This window comes from Mus pahari, chromosome 5, assembly GCF_900095145.1.
Source record: "Mus pahari chromosome 5, PAHARI_EIJ_v1.1, whole genome shotgun sequence".
Classification (NCBI taxonomy): domain Eukaryota; kingdom Metazoa; phylum Chordata; class Mammalia; order Rodentia; family Muridae; genus Mus; species Mus pahari.
Window position 1 is genome coordinate 42,791,227 of NC_034594.1, and position 27,725 is coordinate 42,818,951.

Below are 27,725 nucleotides of genomic sequence, written 5' to 3' on the forward strand. Positions count from 1 at the left end.
ATTGAATAGGAAAAGCGATTTATTTAAATTATCTAAATATGTTTTAATTCCCCTAAAACAAAGTTGAAAGCTATCTCTTTATCAAGTTATATAGATATGTATATCACTCTAAACAGAAATCATCTATAAGTAATGGAAATCCCTACCTAACCATCAGGTTAAATCACAGAGTTCAGTATCTCATGAAAGTTTACAACTGGTCTTGTGTTGGTTGAGTGATTTTTTTTTTTTTTTGAGCTCCTCATGGCCAAGATTTCCCTACACCTTGCATTGCTAATAATTATCACCTTATTATTCTAGTGGTGTTTCTTCTTGTGTCTACAAATAGCTGCCAATGATGTAGGTACTGCATCTTGGGAGGACAGCTTTTTAAGAAGGAACCAAGTACAGACTTTCCCCTATGTATTGTAAGGACTTAACAGTCCCCGGTGAAATATCTCCTAATAATATTCTGCTGTACTCATAGATTGGTGCCTAGTCCAATTGCCGTCAGAGAGGCCTCATCCAGCAGCTGACAGAAATAGATGCAGAGACCCACAGGCAGACATTAGCCAGAACTCAGAGAATCCTGCAGAAGAGGGAAAGGAGGATTGTAGGAGCCAAAGGGCTCAAGAATAGTCCAAGAAAATCCACAGAATCAACTAACTTGGACTCATAGGGGCTCACAGAGACTGAACTGCCTCCTAGGGAGCCTACATGGGATTGACCTAGGCCCTCTGCATATATGTTACAGTTGTGTAGCCTGGTCTTCTTGTGGGACTCCTAATAGTGGGAGCTGGGGCTGTCTCTGACTTTTTAACCTACCTTTGGGATCCTTTCCCCCTACTGGGTTGCTTTGTCTAGCCATAATAGGAGGGAGGTGCCTAGTCTTACCACAACTTAATATGCCATGTCTGGTTGACATCCCTGGGAGGCCTTCCCTTTTCCCTGAAATTGTGGGGAGGATTTGGGTGTGTGTGTGAGAGTGAGGTGGAAACCTAGTGTGATGGAAACTCCCAGGAATCTACAAGGGTGACCTAAGACTTCTAGTAATGGGGATTCTAGTAATGAGGAGTGGATTGGGGGAAGGAATGGGGGAGGGGAAATTGCAGTTAGATGTAAGATATGAGAGAATAGATACATAAATTTAAAAAACAGAGTGGCAGGTGGAAGTCAGTGCTTGGGAGCACTGGCAACTCCCAAGTGAGTTTGAGGGCAGCCTGGTCTACATAGTGAGTTTCAAAGCTACACAGTGAAACCCTGTCTCAAAAAAGTTTTTTGTTTTGTTTTGTTTTGTTTTTTGTTTTTTGTTTTGCAAGAATATCAGGTAGGAGATAAATGATGTCCAGGCAAAGATGCAATGATTGACAGCACTACATTAAGGTCTTTAAAACAGCAGTTTACATTCATTTATTTTTGAGGACATACAGCAAATGACAAAACAGACTTAGATGTGGCAGCGTGTGACTCTGCTAGATTTGAGATCTGTTTCATTTCACTATTCTTCCCTAAGTGCAGACACCTGCAGGTCTTTCTGTCTTTCCTTCATATTTGTTCTGGTTGAAGCTATTATTGGTCCTCATTTTTTCCATCAGAGTCTGTAAAGGGAGGAAAACATGGAAAGATGTAACTCTTTAAAATGAACCAGCAGCTCCTGTTTCTGTTAGCTATTACCTTTTCCCCACTTTTCCTCCAGCCACTGGCTTCCTGCATTTGGTTCAGTGACTGAAAGGGGACCAGTGTGAGACAGATTTGGTGGTGAGAGAAAGCCACCAGATCCTCATTAACCGTGTCCACATGGTAGTGTAAATTCTGGCTTCCTTCTTGACTTAGATATTTCTCTGTGTGAGTCCCTCCGTGCTTGCTCCATGTTCTGAGCTGTGTGTGAGTCTAGTCTCAGCTCCTTCCATCTCTGGGCCTTTCCACAGTGCATCAACTCCAGCCTTCCATGATCAGTTCCAAAGCCCATCATGCTGTGCACATTCAGAATACAAAGTTCCCTGGATTGTGTCCACTGGACATACAAGGGTGGAGGTGTGAGTGAACATCCATCCCGATTGGTCAGACACAAAGAAATCCACATCAACGTGTTTTCATGAGAAATCTGTGAGCTCAGTTAAACGCTTTGGCAAATGAAACTCACGTGGCTCAACCTATCTCCTGGCTTCCCCATCATTTATTCTGAGGAAAGGAATAGATTCCCCCATCATAGCCTTGGTTATTAAAGTGCAGAACTGGGTTCCAGGAAAACAAGCAGGCAGCCTGAATCTCAGTAATGTGGGGCTGGGTGGCAGCTCTGGGGAAAGTGTCACACTGCAGGGAGCCCTGATCTTCTGCTAAGCCACTCAGTTTGTGGGGAAAGAAGCACCTGTCAGTGCTTTGACTAGCACCTACCATCTGTGGTCTCCTGAACTGATGACTTTTTGGAGCCGAGCTGATAACTCAGATCTGAATTAACCCTCTGCAGCAAGTAGAGCACCCAAAGAAGTAATATATAAATATAAAGAGTGTTGACTGGTGCGGCGGCCATTCTTATTTCTCCTACCTCATTCCTTCCCCCACAGCACTTTCATGGTGGTCTGGCTCTATTAGGAGCTGTAAGATGTGAGGTCACATCTGTATAGAGTCTCAGTCTAAGACAATAGCTTTTTCCTGGTCCCGAGGACAACAGAGGGGAAAAAGAACTGTCCAGACAGATAACTATGTTGCAAGTCTCTGTTAACCTCCCACAGATTCTGGCTTCCCAGCCTAAGCCTTGGGGAAGCTGCTCAGTGAAGTCAACTTCCCTCTACACAGAAGGATTCAAGTAAAGAGATAGCAATGGAAGTGCGCTACATTGTTGCTGTTCTGTGTATGCAGACTTAGAAAACATCCTTGCTTCTGAATCAGGATCCTCAAGTTTTCTCCTCATACTCCCCAATCCTACTACTGAGAACAAAGTTCTCAGAGGCCAGGGGAATACTTCCTTGGATCTCTCAGGCTTCCTTCCCTCTCACTGACCTCCTGAACAAGCGTCTCTTTTCCTCTTGGCTGTTTTGGGCTTTGTAAAGGAGAATTAAATAGAGAAAATAAAAGTCACACAGATGGGGTCAGGGAGTTTGATGTTGACTCGATGCACAGGCAGCTTCAGTATGAAAGCAATTGTTGGTGCTTTCATCCCCGTGCCTCAAAGTGTTTCTGGGGTACAAGAGGAGAAGCTGAGGTGTTACCAAGCCCCACCGACTCACCATCGGACCCAGGCCGTTCCTTTTCTTCATTCAGGCCTGTATTAGAAGGTTCGTTATCTTTGGGGTCTGAAACCAAAAAATGTAAAAAAATTAGTTGTTAAATATAATCAACAGCCTGTGAGATGTTCTGAGTTAGTGCTTCTCAAACTTTGTGCCAGGAGCCATGATAAAATATGTGTGCTTCATGTCATAGTTCAGGTTGTGTGTACAGGTTAACCAGAAATTCCTTTCTACAATGCCCTTTTCTAATTTCCTTTTGTTTACTACTATTCTTTCAAAAGAATTTTTTTGAGAAAGGATCCCACTGTGTATCTCACACTGGTTTCTAACTCTGAGTAGAATTAGTGAACTGCTTACATGCAAGGATCACAGGCATTGCCATATATGTGTGTAGATATTAATTAGCATGTATAAGTAATACATATCCTTAACATACAGATGATATGTTTTTAATATTTTGTATATACTAGTAATATGTATAAGATTTACTTATCTATTGTTTTGTTCATTTTCTTTCCTTTCACCATCTCTTCCTTCCTTGTGTCCTGTCCTATTGTATCCTTTCAAAGTTCAGTGGGAAAAAAAATCTGTTCTTAACTCACCTATTATCAATTTTATAATACTTCAATGGAAAAGCCCTAGTGATTAAATGGTTTTCTTAACCATTAATTTTTTGCAGTCAACATAAGGCTGCAAAAAGACAGTGTTTTTATGACTCACAAAGAACTATACAGTATGGTTGATTTTAATGCTCATTCAACACACCACCTTCTAAGACTCTGAAATCAGTGCCACTTTCTCTACTCCTTCAGGGGACTCAGGGGACTTGAGTTCTGCATAAAAATCTCACTTGCCAGCGGTGCTAAGCACCTCAAGCTCTGACTGGCAACTTAAGTTGGAGCTATTCTAGAGGACGTGTTCTCTGCAATTTGGCTTCTCCCCTTCTCATCCTGGAAAGGAGCCAGTCACCTTCTTCATGACAGATTTTACGGATTTTTCTCAGCTCTCTCGGGGCCTCAGTGCACTCCAGCTTCTCATTAAGCATTGCTTGACACTGGTTGGCCTTCCTGGAGGAATCCTGCCTGTGTGTGCATGCATTTAGACTTCTTAAGCTCTGCTGAGCCTAGTACTCAGTTCTCGGGACAGTGATGTGTGCTGGAAAAGATCTCCATGGGGCCACTGATATGACCGAGCTAGTTCAAAAGGCCTGGCCTCTAACTATTCCATAACCTTATAGCCAAACAGCCCATGACTCCTAACTATCTTCCCAGGTCTGTTAGTCTATTTTGTATCATTTGACCTAATCCAGATCTCTTACTGTTTGGGGGAGCTATGTGCTTTTGGCCTTGCCTTGGTTCCCTGCAAGGCCTCTTTGCCATGTTCTTTTCCCTCTGGTAGATGCTCTACACAATCCTCTTCCTTCCCTCCCCTTCACTTACATACCTTTGTTCTAAATCACGTAAAGGAAGGAGCCATTATTCTACAACCCAGATCCATGTCATCTATTCTTGGAAGTCTTTCTTGATGATCCCAGTTACCACAGGGTAGCCCCAATTGCTTCCATTCTATCCTGAGCCTCTGTGACAGAAGCCAACAGCTTGAATCCTATACCCATATCAATTCCTCATATATTGTAGTCTAAACCTTCTCATAATATTGAAAGGTTAGACTTTGGGTTAGAGAAGAATAGACCCCTCATGGATTCTCCCAAAACAGGCTCATGGGAATTCATTTGTGCTTGTTCTTTATGTGAAGACAGATCAATAAGTGTGTGGCTCTAGCCAGTATCTTCATCTCAACATGTCCCTTGACCCATGGAAGTAACTTCTAGTTTTTTGTTTTTTTGTTTTTTTTAGAATAATGTCTAGAATAAACACAGTCATCTCTCAGAACTGAAATTCTCTTTTTTTGTTCTGATATTTCACATGCTAAAAAGTAGCTAACTTTGAAGGTGGGTGTCTTAGTTTGGGTCTTATTGCTGTGAAGAGACACCATGGCCAAGGCGGCTCTTTTAAAGGCAAACATTTAGTTTGGGGTTGGCTTATTATTTCAGAGGTTCAGTCCATTTTCATCATGGTCGGAAGGATGGCAGTGTGCAGGTAGACTTGGTGCTGGAGAAGCTAAGAGTTCTAGATCTAGATCTAAAGGTAGTAAAGAGACTGTCTTCTGGAGGCAGCCAGGAAGGGGCTGGGATTTCACACTGGGCAAACATAGAGACCTCAACCCCCACCATGACATACTTCTTCAATAAGGCCACACCTATTCCAATAAGGCCACACCTCTTAATAGTGCCACTCCCCATGGGCCAAGCATGCAACTGCGTGAGTCTATGGGGGCCAAACCTATTCAATCCACCACAGGCATGTATATGTTTGATGTGTTTTTAAGGCACTAGCACCTAGCAGAGCCTTCCTCTCTCCCTCCCTCCTCCCATCCATATATGACATAAAATACATATGACATGAAAACTACCTTGCAAAAAAATGTAAACACACAATACATTATTGTTAACTATGCTGTGCTGGTTTGTATTTACTTGGACCAGAGAGTGGCACTATTAGAAGATGTAGCCCTGTGGGAGTAGGTGTGTCACTGTGGGTGTGGGCTATCAGATCCTCATCCTAGCTGCCTGGAAGCCAGTATTCTTTAGCAGCCTTCATATGAAGATGTAGAACTCTCAGCTCCTCCTGTACCATGCCTACCTGGATGCTACCATGTTCTCACTTTATGGATAATGGACTGAACCTTTGAACCTGTAAGCCAGCCCCAATCAAATGCTGTCCTTATAAGAGTTGTCTTGGTCATGGTGTCTGTTCACAGCAGTACAACCCTGACTAAGACACATGCATACTGCTGGGTGGCAGATCTCTAGAACCCTTCATGCTACATGGCTAGTACAGTGCTGCTCCTGAACAAAGACATGCCTATTTATTGCTCTTCAGCTATCTCAGCTCCCAAGTAACTTTCAAGACATGTTTTTCTTTTTCATGTTAACTAATCTTTCCTCTCCCTCTGAGTATTTAGATTGCCAATCATGTTTTCTTCATTTTGACCTTCAAAACCCTTTTCTTAAGCTGCTTAATTGTGAGTCTTGATGTATCATACATAGGCTCTTAGGTCCTTTCCTGGCACAGTGTGTGTGACTATAACCTCTGTGCTGGCTAGTGTTGTGTCAAGCCTAGTATGGCTGTCCTCTGAGAGGTTTTGCCAGCACCTGACTAAGACAGTTGCAGGCACTCAGAGCCAACCTTTTGACTGAGCCTGGAGAACTAAAAGGAAGAATTAGGGAAAGACTGAAGGAGCTGAAGGGGATTGCAATTCCACAAGAAGAACAATACCATCAACTAATCGGATCCCTCAGAGCTCCCAACCAAAGAGTATGCATGACTTGATCCATGGCTCCCGATACACATGTGATAGATGACTGCACTATCTGGCATAAACGGAAGGGGAGGTGCTTAGTACTGTGGAGGCTTTTTGCCATAGCGAATGGGGATGTTAGAGGGGTGAGGTGGGAGTGGATGAGTGGGTGAGTGGGTGGGGGACCATCCTCTTAGAGGCAAAGGGGAGGGGGAGGGGAGGGGGAGTTGCAGAGGGGAGACTGGGAAGGGGACATTTGACATGTAAATAAATAAAATAGTAAAACTTTCTTTCTGTGAAACTTGGTGCACATTCTTAGATTAAAAGGAACATTTTTTTTTTCTCCCACCTCAGTCTACAAGTATTCATGGCCTTGGGCTCTTCCTGGTTGTCATCTATGGAGGAGCCAGAGGCCTTTTGACTTTTTAAAACTTAGTGTATTGTCTAAATTCTAGAACAGTGTTAAGCTAATTGATGAGATGTCATACTCTCCTACATGTGTCTTCTCATCAATGAGTTAAAAAACAGAGACCTCCAAGCTCAGAGATTCAGTCTCTCATAATTTTTATGTTTCTGAGTTTTGGAGTATCTGGGGCAGTGGGTTTAGTTTTTTGGAGGGGATACAAGGTTCAAAGGTAACAAAATAATCTAGATCTTTGTTAATAAAAAAATCAGTCTAGTCTGGAAAAAAAAAACCAAAAAAAATCAGTCTACACTACACCACATTCTTTCACAAGACAGTCTATAATCAAGAATAGTTGGAAAATTTAGGACCAGCTACCAGTCAGTGAGTCATTTACAGTTTTGTAGCCCTTTCTAAAGAAAGAAAATTATAGCTCTGGTCTGCCAAAAGAAGGTAGCCACCCAGAGGAGCTGTAAATTTTAAAAATAAAAGAACTCCAGTTAAAACCAGATGCCCCTGAACTTGCAGAGCCCAGAGCCCCCACCCCCCACCTCCACTCTGCCTCTGGGCTGGGTTTGCTTTGGCTCCATCCTAGGGACTTGGCCATCAGCCAAGCTCTGAATTCCCCAGCCTCACACTCTGCCCACACCTCCACTAAACCCTCCTTGGTCTGAACCAAGAGCCTTCTGCCAGTTTCTTTTAGTTCATTCTGAAAGACAGCAACTGTCTTAGATGGTTAGAAACGGCAGTGATCGGGTCTTAGATCTTTTAAAAATCACCTCTGGTTGGACTTTGAAAACTCTCGACTCCTAGTTAGCCTTTTCTTCCTTATGCGCTATAAACCCGCCAGAGTCAGTGTTTCCCACAGTTATCTTCACCTCCTTGCCTTAGCCCTCTTCCTCCTCAAATGCCAAGTGAGCAACAAGACTGAGCTCACTCTCCATCCCACATTCAATGCGGATGGGAAAAATCACCTCAGCAACTATTTAAAGCCCAAGTAAGAAAAGGAGTAGAATACTGAGAAAAAAGAAGAAAACTTTTCAGAGACAAGTTGTTATTCCAAATAAAGTCAATATGAGGAACCTCAGAATAATTTTTGGAGCACAGCATTGAGTGTTGGCATTCTTACAGAATGGGATGGAAGTACACACTAATAATTGGGATGGATGCCCAGGCTAATATCTGGGGGCACGTTCCACCTCTGCATCCAGGCAGCTGGGCATTGTTTTTAGGGAATCCCACAACCACACGCTGGACTCCCTACAAGTTTTGGTCTCTGACTTCCATGAACTCCCCATACCTTTTCTGAATGGTTTATCCTTTTTAAAATTAGCTATTTCAAACTCTGCCCTTCTTCATTGCAGTCTGTGAGTCTCTGAATCTGGCTGTATCTCCTGCTTTGTTCTGTGCTGTCTTTGCTTGCATAGGTACCTCCATCTGCAACCATTCTCTCTTCCTCCAGACTTAACACTAGGCATGTTCCTAGTTTAGGACTGGCCCTGTATTCTGTCCCGAGGACTCATCTCCCTACTCTCCTGTAGCTGCACCCTTTCCCTCTCCAGTGGTGGGTAAACATTGACATCTACCTATCCAGATAGCCACACATTTCTTTCTACTTTTGGATATATAAGCAATGTCTATTGAAACCAAGTTGAATGCGTGAGAGACTACAGGCGAAGTGTCCCTTCTCTAGTCACTTGTGACCTCTTCCTAAAGCTCACCAGAGTTATCTTTTTCTAATAAGAAGCAATGATTGCTGATCACTCCATATCCTCATATTCTGCCCAGTTCTGTCTTATGCTGAAAGACTCATGTTCATTGTTCAGTAGACATGCTCACTTACAGGATTCCTCAAAACCTTCTTTATCTTCATCTCTATTCTTTACCTCAGTCATGCTTTGCCAGTCATTCTTTTTTTTAAGATTTATTTATTTATTATTTATATGAGTACACTGTAGCTGTTTTCAGACACACCAGAAGAGGGTATCAGATCCTGTTAAAGACAGTTGTGAGGTACTATGTGGTTGCTAGAAATTGAACTCAGGACCTCTGGAGGGGCAGTCAGTGCTCTTAACTGCTAAGGCATTTCTCCAGCCCTGCCAGTCATTCTTAAGAGTTAGCACACATAGTAAATGACAAGGGCAGTAGAGGCAATCATCGTGAGGACTCTAACTTATTCAAGCTGGTTTTAGGACAGACATAAATAGCTCCACATTCCTAACCCATTTGGGACCCACTATCTGAGGAGTTCTATTCCAGGGAATGATATGTCTTAAGGCCCAAACCCCTGGCCTGTGTGTGTGTGTGTGTGTGTGTGTACATACATGTGTATATGTGTAGGCCAGAGGTCAACGTCAGCTGTCTTCCTCCGTTGCTCTCAACCTTACTGTTTGAGGCACAGTCTCACTAAGTTTAGAGTTCACTGATTTGACTAGTCTATCTAGCAAGCACCAGAGACTGCTTCCCAGTCTTCATACTTGCTGGCAAGCCCTTTACCTCCTGAAGCATTTCCCCAGCCTCAATCCTTGGCACATTCTAGACTCCCTTGGCTTTCCTTTGTCCTCTCAAATTGCCCAACTTTTACAGTTCTAGCTGCAGCTCTATTCTACCACAGCCACTGCTTTGTCAGGCTCTTATCATCTCTTCTCCTGCCACAGAGCTGGCCTTCTTGATTTTTCTTTTGAATCAACTCTCCCATTTCAGACAGTACAGGTAGCAATCATTTTAAACTTAAAATTTACATCTGTCTTTCTCCTTTCCCAAATCACTCATTGGTTTAAAAATGTTCCTAGTTCCTATCCCTGCCTCATGATACTCCTCTCATCCAGCCCTATTTTCTGTAGCCCCGCAACCTAAGGTCCCTTTTTCTCTTCTGATCTCATTTCTTCCCTTTCATTCCATAAGATTATTCTTACCACAGCTGTTAGTGGCTTCTCTGCCATCTATCCACTGGGTAGGTGTGGGGCCTTGCTTTGTGTGACTGGCACTCTTCCCACTGCCCATCATACAACTTAGTCTTCCTCCCATGACATAGGATCAGCTCATCCCATCCCTCCCTTGGGCACCTTTACCAACCTCTCCTGTGCAATTTAACCATTACAGGCTGGGTCCCCCTTTATCCTCTTGTTCTCTAGATAGATCCACCATAATCATGTATCCATTGCTATCTATGAAGCAATGGCTCCAAATTTGACAACTGTAGTCCAGTCTTGAACTCTGAGAAGTACAGCATTCTCTATCTGATATTTCCGTTTTAGACATTGCATAGGTTATTACACAGTCAGGATGCAAAACCCTGAATTCACTCTTTGGTTACGCTCATATTACAACTCCTCATGTCCCTCTCACACCCACTCACTAACATACCTCATATGCTATATTCCCTTCTCTGAATGATGATGATCTTTTTGCCACTCCCCCTGTCAATCAGTCCACCCAGTTATCTAACCAGAAAGAACCCGAGTCCTCTAGTTCTGTTCAGAGTCAGCCCATCATTAAGTCTTGAAATTCACCCTTCCTTTATGTTAATGTGCTGCCCTCTGGATACCCATTGTCTTCTGTGTCTTGCCCTCTGAACCATTTATACAACCACCCTGACCTCATGACTCATCCTGTGTGTCTGGTTTTTCTGTCCTTCTCTTGTTACCTCTCTGTCATGGGTTTGTTGCCCTGGTATACTGCACACAGAAGTCTTCCATTAGCTAACAGAGCTATTATTCATGGCCTTGTTTCTCAGATATTTCTCCTGGGGCTTTGGTTACCCAAGATTTTCTGTAGTTTCCCCAAATGAGCCCATCTATGTGTTCCTGGCCTAGGTTCATGTCTTCTATCCCCAGGTATAAGTACTCCCAGAATCCCTTGCTTCTTATTCCTGAGAAAGACATTCTTTGTGTAGGGGGCCACCGTCTACCTTATCTCCCCTGTATTTCCAGTTTCTACTGCTGGATCGCTATTGTTCCTCCACAGATATTAGTGGAAAGAAAGAATCTTAGGTTTGAAAAGATATTTGGTTAATGCTCTTTGCATAAACAAGTATGTATGTGACTTCTTGACTTCTTTCAGATATAAATTGAGAATGTTGTTGTTGTTGTTTTTTGTTGTTGTTTGTGCTGTTTTTCAAGACAGAGTCTCTCTCTTCAGAGCCCTGACTGTCCTGGAACTATGTAGACCAGGTAGGCCTCAAACTCAGAGATCTGCCTGCCTCTGCCTAGAATTAATGCACTAGGATTAAAGGTGTACACCACTATGTCTAATTAAGGTGTTTTGTTGGTTTGTTGGATAGTTGGGGTTTTTTTTATGATAGAAAAGAAAAAAGAGAGAGACGGTAGCACGTCCTCATCAGTTTATAACTAGAGAAAATGTCAATGAGAAAAATGGATTTATTGATATTTAATGAATTTTAAATAAAGTTATTTGAAAATAAATATGGAATAACAGGTTAGATTGTGGTTCCCAAAAGATACACTGCGGTTCTAACTGCTGGCACCTGCACTTGTTTGTAAACAGAGACTTAGCAAAAATAATCAATTTAAAATGGAGTCATATGGGGGTTAGAGAGAGAGAGAGCTCAGCAGTGAAGAGCACTTGCCATTCAGGCAGAGGACCAGAGTTTGATTTCCAGCACTGCCAATTCCAGAGGACCCAACACTCCCTCAGGCATAAATTCATCTATGCACACACATACATATAATAAATAAATACAAAGACAAAGGTAAATAAAGTCACATTCTATTAGGACAAGTCCTTGTGACTGGAGAGCCATTTAGAAACACAAACATCTAGTGGACAGACAGAAGTGTTCAGGATGGCAGAGAATGGGGCAGTGTGGTTACAAGCCCACAATGTCAAGCATCTCTACTAGAAGCTAGGCCACGGAAAGAAGGGTTCTTCTCCAGACCTTGAAAAGAACACGGCTCTACTGACACCTTAGTCTTAAACAACACAGTGTACAGCGATTAATTGGTAGATTAGCTCTAGAAAACTAGTAAATGTGGAATATACAAAATCTATATGGTCATTGTATTCTAAAAAGGAGATTTCTTTAGTATGTTAATGTTTTTTTCTAAAAACACGCTAAACAGAATCATGCTCTTACTAATAATTTAAAAACGGATTTTAGTTATCTATGCTAGTATTAATAGTAATTCAGTTATAAGATGTATTTTATACCTGTGTGTATGTGTAAGTGTGTGTGTGTGTATGTGTGTGTGTGTGTGTGTGTGTGTGTGTGTGAATGTGACTGCAGGTGCATGGGCCCACCCATGTGTGCACAGAGAGGAGGTCATATATCTTCTTATCATGCTCCACTATTTTGTTCTCCTAAGACAGGCTTTCTCATTGCAGTAGAGCTTGGGGGCAGGCGGCCAGCGAGCCTCATCTCTTCTATGCCTAGAGTCCTGCCTGATAGCCATGTGTGCATGGCCACACTTACTTTATGTATTAGGCGCACATATGAAACCCACAGAGCCACCTCTCCAGCCCTATGGTACCTTTAAAAAAATAAACAAAAGAGATTCATTTTTTTTTTATGTGTAGAGAGTTTTACCTATGCATATGTCTGTATGGTATATACATGTCTGGTGACACAGGGGGCCAGAAAAGGACACTGGGTAACCTGAAACTGGCGTTGTGGATGGTTATGAGTCACCAGGTGAACTAGTGCTCTTAACCGCTGTGCCATCTCTCTGGCCCCCTGTGGTACCTTTTTACATCACCCAATGGGACAACACATTTATTAGATTACCTTCTTCAACTGGCTGAAAAGTTAGTAAGTCTCCAAATGCAACAAGTTTCTCCTGTTGAAAAATTTATAATCAGAGAATTAAATGGCAGCAACCACTAAGTCATTCTTTAATAGAAATTTCTTTAAGTCTTGTTTTAAAATAAATACTTCTAGAATACTGAAAATTATAAAACTAGATGCATAATGTGCTTTTGCTACATTCTCTAAACCTTTGCTGCTGTATGGTTTTTAGGGATATGATACAAATTGAACTCAGACAATCATGAGTGCCTTAGTCTACAGAATCATTTTAGAATCATTATGAAAGCCAGCTCCTTTGCAGACCCTCTGCCATTACCTGAATCAGATCGCCCGTGAGCCTGCTTAGTATCTTCTCACTAAGCGAAATGTCTTCAAGATCAGTAAGAACCACCCAAGATCCGTTCTCAAATTTCACTGGCATAGAAAAGACGATCCCTTCAGGAATGTCAAACTGGCCTACAGGGGGCACACACAAGGCAAAGCACAAATAAAATAAAGAATTCGGAAAAATAACTGAAAAGGACACACATAATACATGATTTTAAGAGTTTATTTGTGGTGTGTGTGTGTGTGTGTGTGTGTGTGTGTGTGTGCGCGCGCGCACGCGCGCGCGCGCACACACACGTGCGGAGGCCAGCAGCGGGTGTTAGCCCGCACATGATTCTTACGGATAGCGGTGGAGCTAAGTTTCTGAACTGGTATTTGACTAGGACTGGAGCACACATTCAGACCAGAGCACACACATGCCTGAGTTCTGACTGTCCTCTATGCCTCCCTATCCAGGGGTTAATGCGGCCTCTTTTCCCTAAGCTTTATGTGTAATGTGTGCCTGGTTTCCATAGTGTCCCATGAATCTGCATGTAACCCATGAGCCTGGACCACTTGATGTTTCTGGCCTTCTATTTTAGCTTACTATTTGTTTTAGTTAGGGTTACCATTGCTGTGATAAAACACCATGACCAAAGCAAGTTGGGGAGGAAAGGATTTATTTGGTTTATGCGTCATCATTGTATAAGCTGACAATACGATTCACCTGTGGTATGATTGAGTAAGGACGACTTTTATTGTAGATTATGAGAGAGAGGACAGCTAGAGGTATCTGGAAGAGGAGAGAGAGAGAGAGAGAGAGAGAGAGAGAGAGAGAGAGAGAGAGAATATCTGAACTTGACGAGCAGACTGAACCTGGCCACAATAGAAGCAGAGCAGAGAGATAAAGAGAGAGAAAGGGAGTGGGGGAAACACAGAGAACAACATATCAGGATTACAAGGAGAATGAGTAGCTGAGGGAAGGAAGCTTTTAAGCTTGAAGGAACAGGGAGGAGTTTAGGAGGGCTGGGATGTCAGCATAGATTGTGTAACAGGGGCTTGTGATACTGAAGGGACCTGGAGGCCAGCATGCACTGTGGCATGCTAATAGGCACCACAAGTCCCTTCTGCCAGAGGTAAGAAAATGACTTCCTTTGGGAGAGAGGAGCCAGCTTCATGGATTCTTGAGGAATGCTGGCTTTTATCTAGACACCAGAATTCTCCTATAGTCCAGGTTGAGCCCATTTCTTGATATTTGAACTGCCTTTTGGAGTTTGGGAATAGAAGTCTTCTTCGGCTCTAACAATCACCATTGTCACTGAAGGAATTCAGGAAAGGAACTCAAACAGGAGAGGAACCTAGAGGCAGGAGCTGATGCAGAGGCCATGGGGGTGTAATACTGGCTTGCTCCATTTGGCTTACTCAGCACACTTTCTTATAGCACCTAGGGACCACCAGCCCAGTGGAGGACCCCGCCTCCTGGGCCCCTCTGCATCAATCATTAGTTAAGAAAACGTCGATTGCCTACAGCCTGATCTGTTGGAGGTATTAGTCAATTGAGGCTCCCTGCCCTCCAGTGACTCTAGCTAGTGTCAAGTTGATCTGAAACTAGCCAGCACACTATAGCAGCCATATTGGCCAGGTATGCTGGACTGGGACTGGACAGGAAATGAACAGGAGACCTGGTTATTTTCTTAGAACTTCCAGTTCTCCACTTGTGCACTTGAAAAACTAATTGTAATTTCTTCCTATTGTATTTACAGCCTATGACTGGCTTTCAATTGGCAAATTGCAAAATCCTGCTGTTCTGCATAGCAAAGCATGGCTTCCAGCAGCCATGGGAGTCACAGCTCAGCACTGACCCATATGTAGCCTGAGTTCTTTTCAGAGACCCTGCCATAGGAGAAACAAAGATACTGAATCACCTTGAAGAAAACAACCTCAAGACAAGTCAACATAGAGCAAACCTGGGGTTCCCTAAAGCAGGGTTTATTAAATAAAGGATTTCTGTAACACTTAAGGGTGGATGTAAGCTTTTCAAGAGAGTCACATTGCTGCCATTTTGTATAGTCATTTTATAGACAAACTTTGAAGGAGGGGCTATTATTCATGAGTTCAAGGAGAAAAAAATGTGAAAAATAGGAATATGCCAGAACTTTCTCAGAATTAGGTTTCCCTTCCTTTTTTGTCTTTAGATATAATTTATAGGATGTGCCTTGGTGTCATACGCATAGTGGGAACAGGTAATTTTGCAAGGCTAATGATATAGAAATGCCATTATAATGAAGGAGAAGAAAGTCAGTAGTTCTATGGTCTCCCATAGTACATGTTGATCCCAGCAGTCTAGGGTGGTTTTGTGGTAACAGCTCTGTAATCTCACTTCCAACCACTGCAAAGCTTGTCCTTTGGCCCTGTGCCTATCTAGCCTGTTTCATTGCCAGCAAAACCCTAGTGCACTGAAGAAGCCATACTAACAGACTGTCCATCAGTGAGCTTCCCAGGCTGTTCACACTGTCTGCATCTCATCTGAGGAGAGTGTGCTTTGGGGGGATAGAATGTGTGAGAGCTTATCTAATAATTGTTATTATTGTAATAACATTTTTGTTAATTGTATTTTATAATTGTAATAATAACAATTGTTACTTCAACTGTACAGTATTTGCCAAATGTCACATAAGATACTTCTCCCATGAAGATGTAAAAGATGACACTCAGGAAGGCCCGTTCTCAGTGCACATATTCTAACATAGGTATCTAAAAAGGTCCGTTAAGAGTATTCTGTCTGAGAGAGGAACAAAATGCTGTGTGAAGATAGGAGAGAGACAGAGGCTAAGTCTCACACTGTGGATTATTTGAAGATGTCTCTGGGGTGCACTGAAATTGGAACAAGGAGGAGATGGTGACACTGTTATTAAATAAGGGATGCTGAAAGTGGATCTGATTGGTTCATGCTGCTGTACATTAGGTTGACAGTACGCCACCCACATTGCCATGTTGCTGTGCAACCAAGATAGAACTCAGCAGAGAGTTCCAGGCTGAAGATCAGGGAATGAACAAGACCAACAAAAGCCAAAGAAATTCTTGTGGTTGAACTTACAGAGGATATAACAGCAGCCAGCGTCTTTTCCTAGCTTATAAGGATGCCGAAAGACTTATACATACTCTTTAAGTTTACATCACACCTCTGCAGTGTTTGCTGACAGTCAGCAGTCTTCCTATATTGCCCATGCTACCTGTTCTCCTGAAGCCTGGGTCTCCTTGCACATTCAGATCCTATCTCTGGGTCTTTGCTCTTGGTGTGCAGTGCTCTCCCACACGGGCCCTCGAGGTCAACATCAAACACTTGGAGACTGATTGCAATGCCTTCTCTCCACCAAGCCTACTGGCTTCTCCTGCTCCCTGCAGTGAATGCACTTGGATTTCTCTTTCTCAGCCGGACACAGTGAGAAAACATTGTAAGACAACTTGTAGAGATCTGGCCCTTCTTCACTCTGTTGTACATTTTCTGAAGTGTGAAGCCAAGGTATAATCTCTTGTCTGTCTTTCTAGTACATTCATAATAAATATTGCTGAATTTTTGAATGGACAACTGAATGAATGGATGCATGTATGCGTTATGGCACCGTTGAAATGTACACAACTTTTAGATCAAGCTATGATCTAAATAGGGCTTTACAAGATAGGAATCGGTACCTTTACTCATTACACCCAAGGAAACAATCTCTCCAGGTGGTGAGCCATGGTACCAGTACTTCAGGGTGGTGGCTATGCTGTGTGCAGCCAAGATGCCTCCAAATTGTTTTCCAGTGTTGCTCAAGTTTTTAAGTGTCTGCACAAATTCTTTTGTGATCCACTCTCTGCGTGAAAGGAAACAAACAGTTTCATAATAAAGAGAGGGATGGAAAGGAGGTCCTCTGAGTCCTAGAACTCAACACAGGGAACTTTATCCATCACCTACACAGTAATGAGACCCAAAGTTTATAGTCACAATTTCTTTCATTACAAATAATTAATTACATTTAGATGCTTTCTTGGGACCAGCCATATCCTTCATTTAAAATCAAATATGTTCATTAAACAGTAAATGGTTCATACTGAGATTTGGGACTGTATGTTTTATGGTCTGGAGTATAAATTCAAGGAAGAGCTCATCTGGATGAGAAGGAATGCCTCACGACCCTGCAACCTTGACCCCCTGTAAGCAGCACGTTGGAGTATGGGCTTCAGGAGATGGGCCCAGCACAGACTGTGCCTAGGCATGGCTAATAACATTCCAGTGGCCTGGAGAAGGGGAGGAAAAGGAAAAGCTGCAACTTGGGACCTGGAACAGGGATGTAGAAGTGCTTCTGAGGGGCTGTGCCTGGCTCCTCTTTCTGCCTCCTCGTAAGGCCAGTGTTTACCTGGATGAATCAGTTTGTTTTCCTTTTTATTCTATATGGAACTGGTCATGCCACCATTTTTGTTCTATTTTTGGAGAAGGTGGGGTTCAAATTTGATGTAACTTTGCTAAAGCCACACAGCTAATTAACAAAGGTGACAGAATTTCTACCTGGAGGCTTCTTGCTCCAAGCATGCATCACTTTTCTACGCCTCTTCCTACGCATGCTTCAACTCCCTTTCCCTTGTCTTGTACCTGTCTTTACATTAACATTTGCTTTATGTATACCTGCTTAGAGATAACAGTAACAATCTACAAAGTACTTTCAGGATAGCCTGAAATAGAAAAGTTCATAATTTTAAAACAAATCAAATGGTTCCCAACTAGCTACTATTCATGGACTTTTTTTTTCTGATTCTTCAGTAGAAAGCACAGAAAAAGGTGTATATAAACAATGCATGTTATTTTCATGCAAAATTTACAAAATGTTTCAATGGTGCTTGCTAAGGACCAGCCTCAGCATGGAGAAGGGCTGTGAGAGAAAGAGTGTCTGGGATCAGTGAAAAGAAGGACGTGAAGTCAAATCATGGGTTCAGGCTGGCAACCTAGGTTCTGCGGAGGAGGCTTTCTAGCCTGCTCTCTGTCTGTCTGTCTGTCTCTCTGTCTTTCTCTCTCTCTCCCTCTCCCTCTCCCTCTCTCCTCTCTCCCCTCCCCCCTCTGTTCTAGATATCTTTTTTTTTCTTTTAAAACCCCTCTAAACCCCTCTGGTTGAGACAGCTCTCTCTACTAGTAAAAATTCTAAAAGCTATCTGGATAGCTCATGGCTTTTCGAACCAAAGTCAGAAAAGCTGCTATAAAAAACTATTGGATCTTCTGACCAAGTCAGAGATCCTGCTAAGAAAAGATTCTTGAAGAGCTGTGTTGTTCTCCAGAGATCTCCAGACAGCTCAGCTCTCGCTAGAGGAAAAATTCTAAAGAATTGTTGTCTTTTTTATTTGTTTATTTATTTATTTATTAATTTATTTGCTATCTTATCTCATGCAGACCCAAAGACCAGTTTTTTATTTATTGATCATGGGATGCTGATTCATAGGATAAGAAAAAGGAAACCTGGAATAAATAACTGAATTGATTTTAGCTACTTGTGGCTGTTTAAAACCACATGGGATCGGGATCATCTTCCTGTTCGTCTGCCTCTATGTTGGCTCCTCTCCTTCTCCTTCCTGAAACTTCTCTATCTTTCCCCCAAACTCCTAGCGCTGCCTCCCTTTTCCTGTGCAATCACAGGTCTGCCACTGTCCTAATGTAATTGGACAGAGAAAATCCTGCATCATTTCACCCTTTCTGTTTAATTAAAAAAAAACTGAATTTCTCTCAAAATATAAATTGAACACAACTATTACCATTTTGTAAATTATATGGTATAAGATAGATCTAACACCCAGTCCAAAATTTTTGTCAATAAAGTTGAACACTGTCCTCTATCCTAACTTAAAAGACTATAGTTTTTGCTCTTGGCTATGTCTTGGCTTTAGATTGGATGCCATCTGAAAACCATCCTCTCAAATCTGTTCCTCTCAAAGTAAAAAGCCTGAGTTGGCTAGGAGACTATGCAGTTTTTCAACCTTATCAGAAACTGAAGAACAACTGATATTAACAGAAAATATATAGCAAGCCTAACACAGCTTCCAAAACTTAGCCAATTGATAGAGACTGCTGAACACCTGGGCAGTCCTTCACTATAAAACGTTGGTGCTTCGGTCACAGCCTACAGGACAGTGTCAGCTGACAGATCTAGAGAAACAGGTAGATTGAGGACTAGCCTATACTCTCTCGGCAGAATCACGCTGTCCTAACCCTGTAATTGTGTCTTTTCTTTGGACAATATTATGTCTGTAGATGAAAAGAGGCACAACCCGAGTAACTCATAGATGCTTAATTTCGCCTTTGAAGGCTTAAACATGAACTCAAGAATCTGCCTGCCTTTGTATCTTTCTGACAGGATGACTCATAGTATAGCGGCTTTGTTCCATTAGGTTCATGAGGCCCCTCATAATTCATATCACATCCTTATATTTTGCATATTGAGAAATTATATGTATTTTGAATCCATGTTTTTAAAGCTCTTTTCCACAGCATTAAAGGCTGTCCTGAAGGTCCCAGGGTTTACCATTTTGCTGAGACATAGCCACACCTTCACCTCCTGGACTCATGCTATCTGATTATCATGGAGTCATTAACAGTATCAGAGAGGACGTTCCTTAGAGGAATGTGAACTTACATACGTTATTATCCAAATAAGCCTTATATCCACAGCAGCCATCACTCTAGTGGAGGCTCACATGGGGGCCATGTCCCAGGGACAGGGACCAAGTCACTTTGTCCTCACCAGGGTCACGCTGGGCTCTGCAGGTGCTTACAACTGTTATACATCTATTTCATTTATCTAATGTTAGTATTCTTCACTTCGAAAATATACTATACCTGTCAAAAATCAAGCTTAACACAGAGTGATAATATCCAGGAGGTCCCTTGATAGCGCTCTCATAGTTGTAAACCTTTGCTTTCCTCAGATCTACATAGTTATTTCCAGTGATATTGCCCCAGATTATCACATCTTTGATGTCTGTGCAGAACAGAACCAGAAATGAGTAAAATAAAGTTCACCGATATAAAACGTATTCAGATCCAATGCTTTGTCTGTATATTTGTTTTAGGTTGGTCCAATGATGTCCAAGCTCGTTAGCCTGTGCAAGAGCTGGTGTACACCTCCCTAATTATCGGGGCGTGGCAGTCATGGGATAATGCCTTGTGAACAGTGTACTGGATGGGTAAGTCAAGGAATACTGAGGGAACTGCCGTGAAAGAAATGGTTAGTGGAAATTGTATCATTTCTATCTCCCTTAACTTCATTCTCCTTACACACACACACACACACACACACACACACACACACACACACACACCACACATACACACAAAGTCATAAGAGTAGATTAAAAGAAGTGGGTACAGCTGCCCCCCTTTATCCACATTCCATCCCATAGCTCAATTAACGGTTGCACACTTTTTCATTTTAGGGAGGGTGCAGTGGTATTAGAGATGGACCCTAGGCACTCATGCATGCTAGGCAAGAGATCTACCATTGACCTACTACCCCAGACCTGCACTTTAAAATATCATAAGGAAAATTTCAAAAAATAATCAACTTATAGATCATTTTCATTACTGTATGGTGCTGTGATTGATTTACTAGATTATTACTATTTATTATTGCTAGTTTCTTGCTGCCCTGAGTTTATGAATTAAATGGGATCACAGTATGTGTGTACAGGAAAAAGCTGGGTAAGGAGGGTAGGGTAGTCTAAGTGGCATCCTGTGAATGAGGGAGGACCACCCTGGGTTCATCCATCCATCCTTCCTAATCTATGTTACACATCCAGGACGGTCCTGGAGGATGTAGCGTTCTCTCTCCATTATTTGAACCCATGTTTCAAAACACAAGCAAGATACCAGTCGGAGTGATTCACTCACTGGCTGAAGTGGTTTTCATCTTTCGGGCCAGTACTGCTTTTGCTTGGCCTTCTATCCCCAGAGCCACTGCGATGATGTTGCTCGCGATGGTAGGGGCATATTGCATGAGCAGAGTTGTTTTCAGATTCACAAAGTTTTTCCCTCCCACGATGACCTTGACAGACTTGTGAGCGTTTTTCTCTATCAGGTAACCGTAGAGGCGGCACAGCGGCACCCTGCTCCGCAGGCAGCTCTCCAGGCTGTACACTTCTTCCTCTGTGCTGTCGTCTAGGATGATGATGACCTGGGCCTGAAGGAAGGCCTCCTTTACCGTGGTGCAGAAGGAGACAGTGCGGAGGACTGGCGAGGCCAAGTCCTGGGTTTCCATCACTATGCTTCTGAGGCAGTCCTCCCTTTGCTCTTGGTCAAACAGGGTCAGGCTGATCTCTGAGTGCGTCCCAAACACTTCCCCACTTAGCAAGAGGGGAATTAAATGGCAGCACACATAGGCACCTGCACTGTTTAAATGCAAAAGTTGGATGGAAAATGGTTAGAGCCCTTCCCAGTGAAGCATTCTATTCTTAACCAATGTTTTTGCGTGTGCTCTGAAAGATGACTCACTGTTTTACATGAGCATCCTCACACTTGAACAGATGTGCCTAGGAATCCAAACCAGAACGGGGAAGTCTCACTACCCACTTCTTCACAGCATCTGATGATGCCACCAAATAAAAATGTATGGGTGCATTCGATTTTTCAAATAAAAGAGCTTTCCCATGTGCAGAAGACAAAACAAAACTTAAGCAAACAAAAGCTCCTTATCAGGTTGTTCTGCTTACGAACTCAGGTTTTCTCATGAAAAGACGAAGACATTTGCTTCAGCTAGCTGTTGTCTTTATACCTGTATCTGCTAATGAATGCCTTTAGTTTTGGACAGATTACTTTTTTCACAATCTTACAAGGAAAACCCTTTACAGGGGTGGTTAGGATAAGCAAAGGCTGTAGGCTCTGTTTGAAACTGGATGAACCTTGATCTTCTATTTCAGTGATGACCAACTATGGAGGATTAAAAAACTCATTTGTGAACTTTTATTACTATTGCTGGGTTTGGGAAGGGCACTGGGGTGATGCCCAGTTCAGGGCTTTATTCTGGACAGGTTCATGGATATGTGTGGTACAATTTCTGAATCTTTTCAGTGTTTGTAGTATCCATAGTTATATATACTTCCTCAAAACAGGTATGTGTTAGGATACACACATACAGTGAGGAGGACAGTGTGGGGGAGATGGAGGGAAGGGATGGAAGCTCAGAGAAAGAACCACAGAGTGAGCAGGTGAAGATGCAAGGAGAGGCAGTGACAAGTGGGGACGAGGAGGAGGAGGAGCACCCTTGAGAAGGAGAAAGGGAGGAAAGTGAGGGGATCTGGTTTGCACTCAGAGTGTGCAGGAGGAAGAACCAAGGAAAATCAGCAGGTGGGAGGGGATGGGGGGTAGGGAGAGAACAATGATCAGAGGGGACAAACCCAGGAGCATTGCTTCAGATTGTGTGTGAAGACATGTATGCATGTAAATCACATGGGGAAGGATGCTGGAGGCTAGACACACAGAAGCACTCATAACCATGTACAAGCCAGATGTGTGTGTGAATACACACACACACACATGCAACACACACACACACACACACACACACACACACACACACACACTTTTGAATCTGCATAGGTATTCTTCCACCATGAAATTAATCCAATTCCATTGTTCTTTCTAAAAATAAACCTCCAGGCTCATAAATCCTGGGGTCTGACTATCCCACCTGGCAATCCAGACCTGCAAGGGACTGATGAGATCTTTCATGGTTTCTTTATCCAACTGTTGTTCTGTATGCGTCTGCATGTTCTCTTTAGCGATGACCATCATCAACTCCGTCGTCATGTTGGAAGTGACGCCATAGTAAAGCTAAATATCAGAAAAGGAAAACTCAACCTCAGAGAATAGGTCATGATTAGACCAAAGCCAGAATAGAAAATAGAGTAGGAGGAAGATCACAGAATGGCTTGGAAAGCAAGAGTTTGAAATATAGAATAAATGTAAGGGAGTGGTATGTTTGAACACATAAGCAATGCAACCCCGTACCTGGGCATGTTCCAGAAACTCATTGTATCCTCCCAAAAGCAAGCCCCTGCCACCACGATCCAGCAACTCTCTCCAGATAATGGGAGAGGTTCTGTGGTCCCACATATTCCTTTCACAAACATCTTCCAGCCAATCCTGTGGGGAAAGCCTCCAATAAATGTCACCTATTAAATCTACCCAAGAATTCAGTGCAGTCTTGTAGGATTTAAACAACGGAGTAATGACTTTTTAAAGTTTGCATTTTGAAGTATATTCATGGTACATTCATATATCATCAAATGATAAAATATAAACTGGAAAATAGCAGCGAGACTGGTATGATTGCTCATGATGCATAATTATAGCACTGTGGACACAGAGGGGGGATGGATCACTGTGCGTGTCAGGTCAGCCAGGCTGCACAGCGAGACTGCTTCAATAAGAGAAATGAAAGAACTAAAGGAAAAATGAGAGAAAGAGAGAAGATAATGATGAGATAAATAACAAATTAATAAATAAGAAATATTCTCCAGGTCCAATTGCCAAATAAAGTGTGGGAACTCGCTTCTTTGCTGAAGTGCATGTGTTTAACCTAAGGAGAGGCCATGTCTTCTAAGTTGGCTGATTTTAAAGAAAAACACCAATTTTTATTATATATGAGTCGCTTTAGTTTTCTGGCCACATAAATTTTGATACTGCTTTTCAAATCTATGGTTATGGTTTCTATGACTTAGACTTAATTGATGAGCTAAAAATTATCCATCTGATATTCTCATCTTACTTACCAGAAAAAAAGTTTATGTTATCGTTATCTGGTTTTGGTAGACTAAGCTTTCCAGTGATAACATCTGAGTATTGGTGAAGGACAGCTTAGTTATTAGTTAGGTACCGTTGAGGAATCCTAAAGTCATACCATTGGAAGCAGGTATACTAAAACCATCTCACAAGTAAACTATTTCTTGCTGGTGTTGAAGACGTCTATGTTTTTAATTCCATCCCAAAGCAAGAAGACTGAGATTTCCAACATGGTCCCTCTAACCACTGCATAGCTTGGCTGGAAGAAGAACGTGATCTACCCTAAAAGACTATAAGGAGGAGAAGAGGCTAATGGTCCATCAGCGGCTGGGAGAATGTGTGTAGGACTGTATTCTCTGAGTCCTGAACCAGGAGTAGAACAGAAAGATGGGCAGGGAGACTTCATCAGTGTGAATCGCTCTTCTGCAATTTGGGAGGGCATACTCTGGTGGGGACCCTAGAATACAGTAGTACTGTATTACTAGACGGGCAGTAAGAAGTTTGGAGAAAGTGATGACTTAGATAATGTAAAAATGACAAATATGCCAAGGAAGATAGTGGAAGAAGGGGTCAAAAGGGCAGTGGAGGGCTGGTGAGATGACTCAGTGGGTTAAAGTGCTTGCTACCAAGCCTCACAAACCGAGTTCCATTTCTGGGACTCTCCTTGTTGAAGCAAAGAATTGACTTATGCAAGATATTCTCTTGCAGACCCCACCTCAAAACAAGCAACCAACCAACAATCCAACTAACTACATTAGTAAGTACACACACACACACACACACACACACACACACACAAATTTAAAAAGGTAGTGGGCATAGGACTATGGGAATCTGGATAAATTGCTACTCAACCACATTTTCTCAAGGAGCCTGAGCTATACTTTATTCACCAAAGTTACAAAAAAAATGCACTAAAGAGAGAAAAAACTGTGTGTGGAACCAAACTCAAGTGCAAAGGATGGGGTAACTGCCCATCAGAGAACATCTGTTTTAGAGTAGTACTAACCATCCCCACAGATAGGATAACCCAGGAAGTCATAGGCAAATAGCCTCACAAGAGACAGTTAGGCAGCAGTTAAGAGGATGGGCCTCTAGTCCTAAAAGCCGAGACAGTTCTTATTGCTGCTGAATGGTCAGTATATCAGCAACAAAGACCAGTTCGCTAGCACTTTATAGTGGCACCACCCTTTGAGAACATCAACATGCCTCTCTTGAAAACAGATGACACACTGCATTCCCTCTACAATGCAAAGGAAAGTGATTTGTCTAGATTGAATTCAACACATGCTGGGTAGGGAATGGCCCTTTCTGCTTGTACTGCCTTCACCAGAAGCCCTGCCTACACACTTACAAAACGTTTAACCTGACAATTTAGGTCTTGCACACATCTTTGAGCCAAGGATATCGCTGTACAGGAAAAGAGGCACAGTACTGAGCATGTCAGTAGAGGATATATTGCCCTTATATATAAGACTGACCTTGCTAGAGCAGCAGGGCAGGCCAGCAAAGCTGCAGATATCAGGTGGAAGACTGACATACGGGAGGAATGGTCTGGCTCTTTCAAGTTGTAAAGCGTGTTATATATCAAAGTAGTGTTTTCCTCTATTAGATACACTACTTAGCATTCAGGAATTAAGGGGCAGAATTAAGAGAGACCCTGTTCACCATCATTAAGGAGCCCTCTCGGAGCTTTTTATGGTTTCCCAAATTCTCTGCTCTAGCCTATGTGAGTTGAAGGGCTTTGAATTTCCAGAGAGGAACAATTGTAGGAGAAGATATAAGAGGAGTCTCACCTTTCAGCTACAGCTGACATTGATCATGGTGAGGTAAGACAGTAGCAAGCAACCGAAGAAGCTATTTCTGGGGAAAGGGTAACTGGGTGTGCTCATCAGGAGACTGTATGACAGCTACTACCCAGAGTCAAAATATTTAACATCTAGGTTATCATTTGGGTATGGTCCGTGAGACTCTGGTTCAATTTTGCACATACAAGGGAAAGTGTAATAGCCATGCCTTGAAAAGGGACTGAGGCTCACATCCCTTATGTATACAGAACTGGGTCATCACAATTAACAAGTGGCCTAGAGCAGTAGAAGGAGACCTGTAATGGATGGCAGTGAGGAGAGATGAGTGCCAGCTTGGCTCTGAGACTACGTGCAGTGGGAAATATGGTTCATTAACAAACCTTCCTTTAATAGAGTTTTCCCAGAGAAAGATCTTGATATGAATCCCAGATGAGCTCTTACCAGATGGTATGAATTTACTTAATGGAGCACACGGATTCAGAGGCACAGTAGGTGGACTGTAGCCGATACTCATGAATAGTCCAGGTCCCTTCCCTCTTACAAGCAAGGCACTTGTGCCCTCAGTCACCAGGGATAGTAGAAACCAATGGATTAACTGCTGAGTTTCTCTCTAGGACTGACCTCAGCTAAAGGGATTCCTTTGGACTAAGATTAAGCTCCCTTCTTTGGGGCAGGCTACATCAGGTGACTGGTTGATGCAGGAATACAAAGGCTTAGCTCCTTTTCTTCAGCATGGAATACCTTTGAAAGGATTCCCCAAGATGCCTTCCCTGTATGATCTCCAGACTCCTCTGCTGCAACTGGATTGTAGCTCAACTTCCCCAGCCCCCAACCTAATGCTGCTACCTTCACCTGCATTCCTTCTCAGGGTATTGAGACAGTACTTTCCAGAAAGGGCTCACCTTCAGAAGGAGTGACGTACAAGCTATTTGCTTTCTTGGTAGGCTTGGGTGTGGAATCAGCACATTTCTTCCACTTATTGCATACTCCTTTGTGCTCTTAAGTATTAGCAAAAAACAAACAAACAAGCAAACAAAAAAACCCAAAACCCATGTCTTAAGATGGACAAGGAAGGACTCATTTTTACCAGTATCATTAATATGTGACCAGTCATCTTTGGAAGCCTACATGATATGCTAGTAAGTATTTCACCAAAGTAGAACTTTATCTTGTATAAACACGTTTAACAACTCTAACAGTTCTTACCTCCCACTTGTCAGGATGTTGTATGATCTTAAAAATCCGAAAGTCAGGAAGATTCTTTTGTAAATAGTCTGCCAGAAGTTCTGCCTTAGCATAATATGGGCAGTTTGCTTTACCTAGAAGAGTTCAAATTAGCTGTGCTTTCTTTTCAACACACACATTTCCTTGAGTATGAGGGTCTTATCATTATAACCATACACTTCGAGGGTGCACTGTGGCTATAATTTTATAAGAAAATTGCAGAATAAACTTATTTAATGCAAACATCTAATTTTTGTTATAGTAATAAAAAAAGATACATTTCATAGATCAGAATCTTACACAATAACATTTTGTGGGAAAGGAGGACGTCTTCAATATTTACTTTCCTCTAGTGCTCTGCTGGAGCATGTAAGAGGTTACAGCATACTACCTAAGCATGCGATACTAACAGTGAGCTATTCATTAGCATCCACTCAAGGGGCCACTGAGATAACTTAACTGATAAAGGCACAAGCACTTGCCATCAAGACTGAAGACCTGAGTTTCATCTCCAGGACGCACACTCCTGTTAGATTATCCTCTAACCTCTGTACTCCCCCACGTAAAACAAGTAAATTAATGTTAAAGGAAATAGCATTCAAAGGTAAAGCGTGAGGGAAGGGGTGGAAAGACAGTGCCTTTTTGATTTGATGAGTAGTTGTTCTTTATTGTGAAGAAACTGAGAAAGAAGGAAGAACCTGGGGGCTAGCTTCTATTTTGGGGCTGACCTTATTGGAGAGAAATCATGGGTGAGAAATTCAGACAAACACATTAGAAGGAACACACAGTCCATGTGGAAAAGATGTGATTGGCAGGACATCTGATGTCCAGTCTGATGTGCAGGTGCCATGGA

The 27,725-nt window shown here is 42.4% G+C and overlaps 1 protein-coding gene across 1 annotated transcript in view; it reads right to left on the reverse strand.

Annotated features, from left to right (window-relative positions):
* Window positions 1-1,367: 1,367 nt before the first annotated feature.
* The window catches only part of Mdh1b (malate dehydrogenase 1B), a 30,036-nt gene continuing 3,678 nt past the window's right edge, over window positions 1,368-27,725 (reverse strand). Inside the window, exons 2-11 of the mRNA XM_021199086.1 lie at window positions 26,855-26,967; window positions 23,067-23,201; window positions 22,747-22,889; window positions 20,952-21,448; window positions 19,902-20,043; window positions 16,733-16,896; window positions 13,050-13,189; window positions 12,713-12,764; window positions 3,207-3,272; window positions 1,368-1,577 (exon numbers count right to left, since the gene is read on the reverse strand). Coding sequence (XP_021054745.1) covers window positions 1,549-1,577; window positions 3,207-3,272; window positions 12,713-12,764; window positions 13,050-13,189; window positions 16,733-16,896; window positions 19,902-20,043; window positions 20,952-21,448; window positions 22,747-22,889; window positions 23,067-23,201; window positions 26,855-26,967 — 1,481 coding nt within the window. The 3' untranslated portion in view covers window positions 1,368-1,548. The remainder of the gene's footprint in view (window positions 1,578-3,206; window positions 3,273-12,712; window positions 12,765-13,049; window positions 13,190-16,732; window positions 16,897-19,901; window positions 20,044-20,951; window positions 21,449-22,746; window positions 22,890-23,066; window positions 23,202-26,854; window positions 26,968-27,725) is intronic.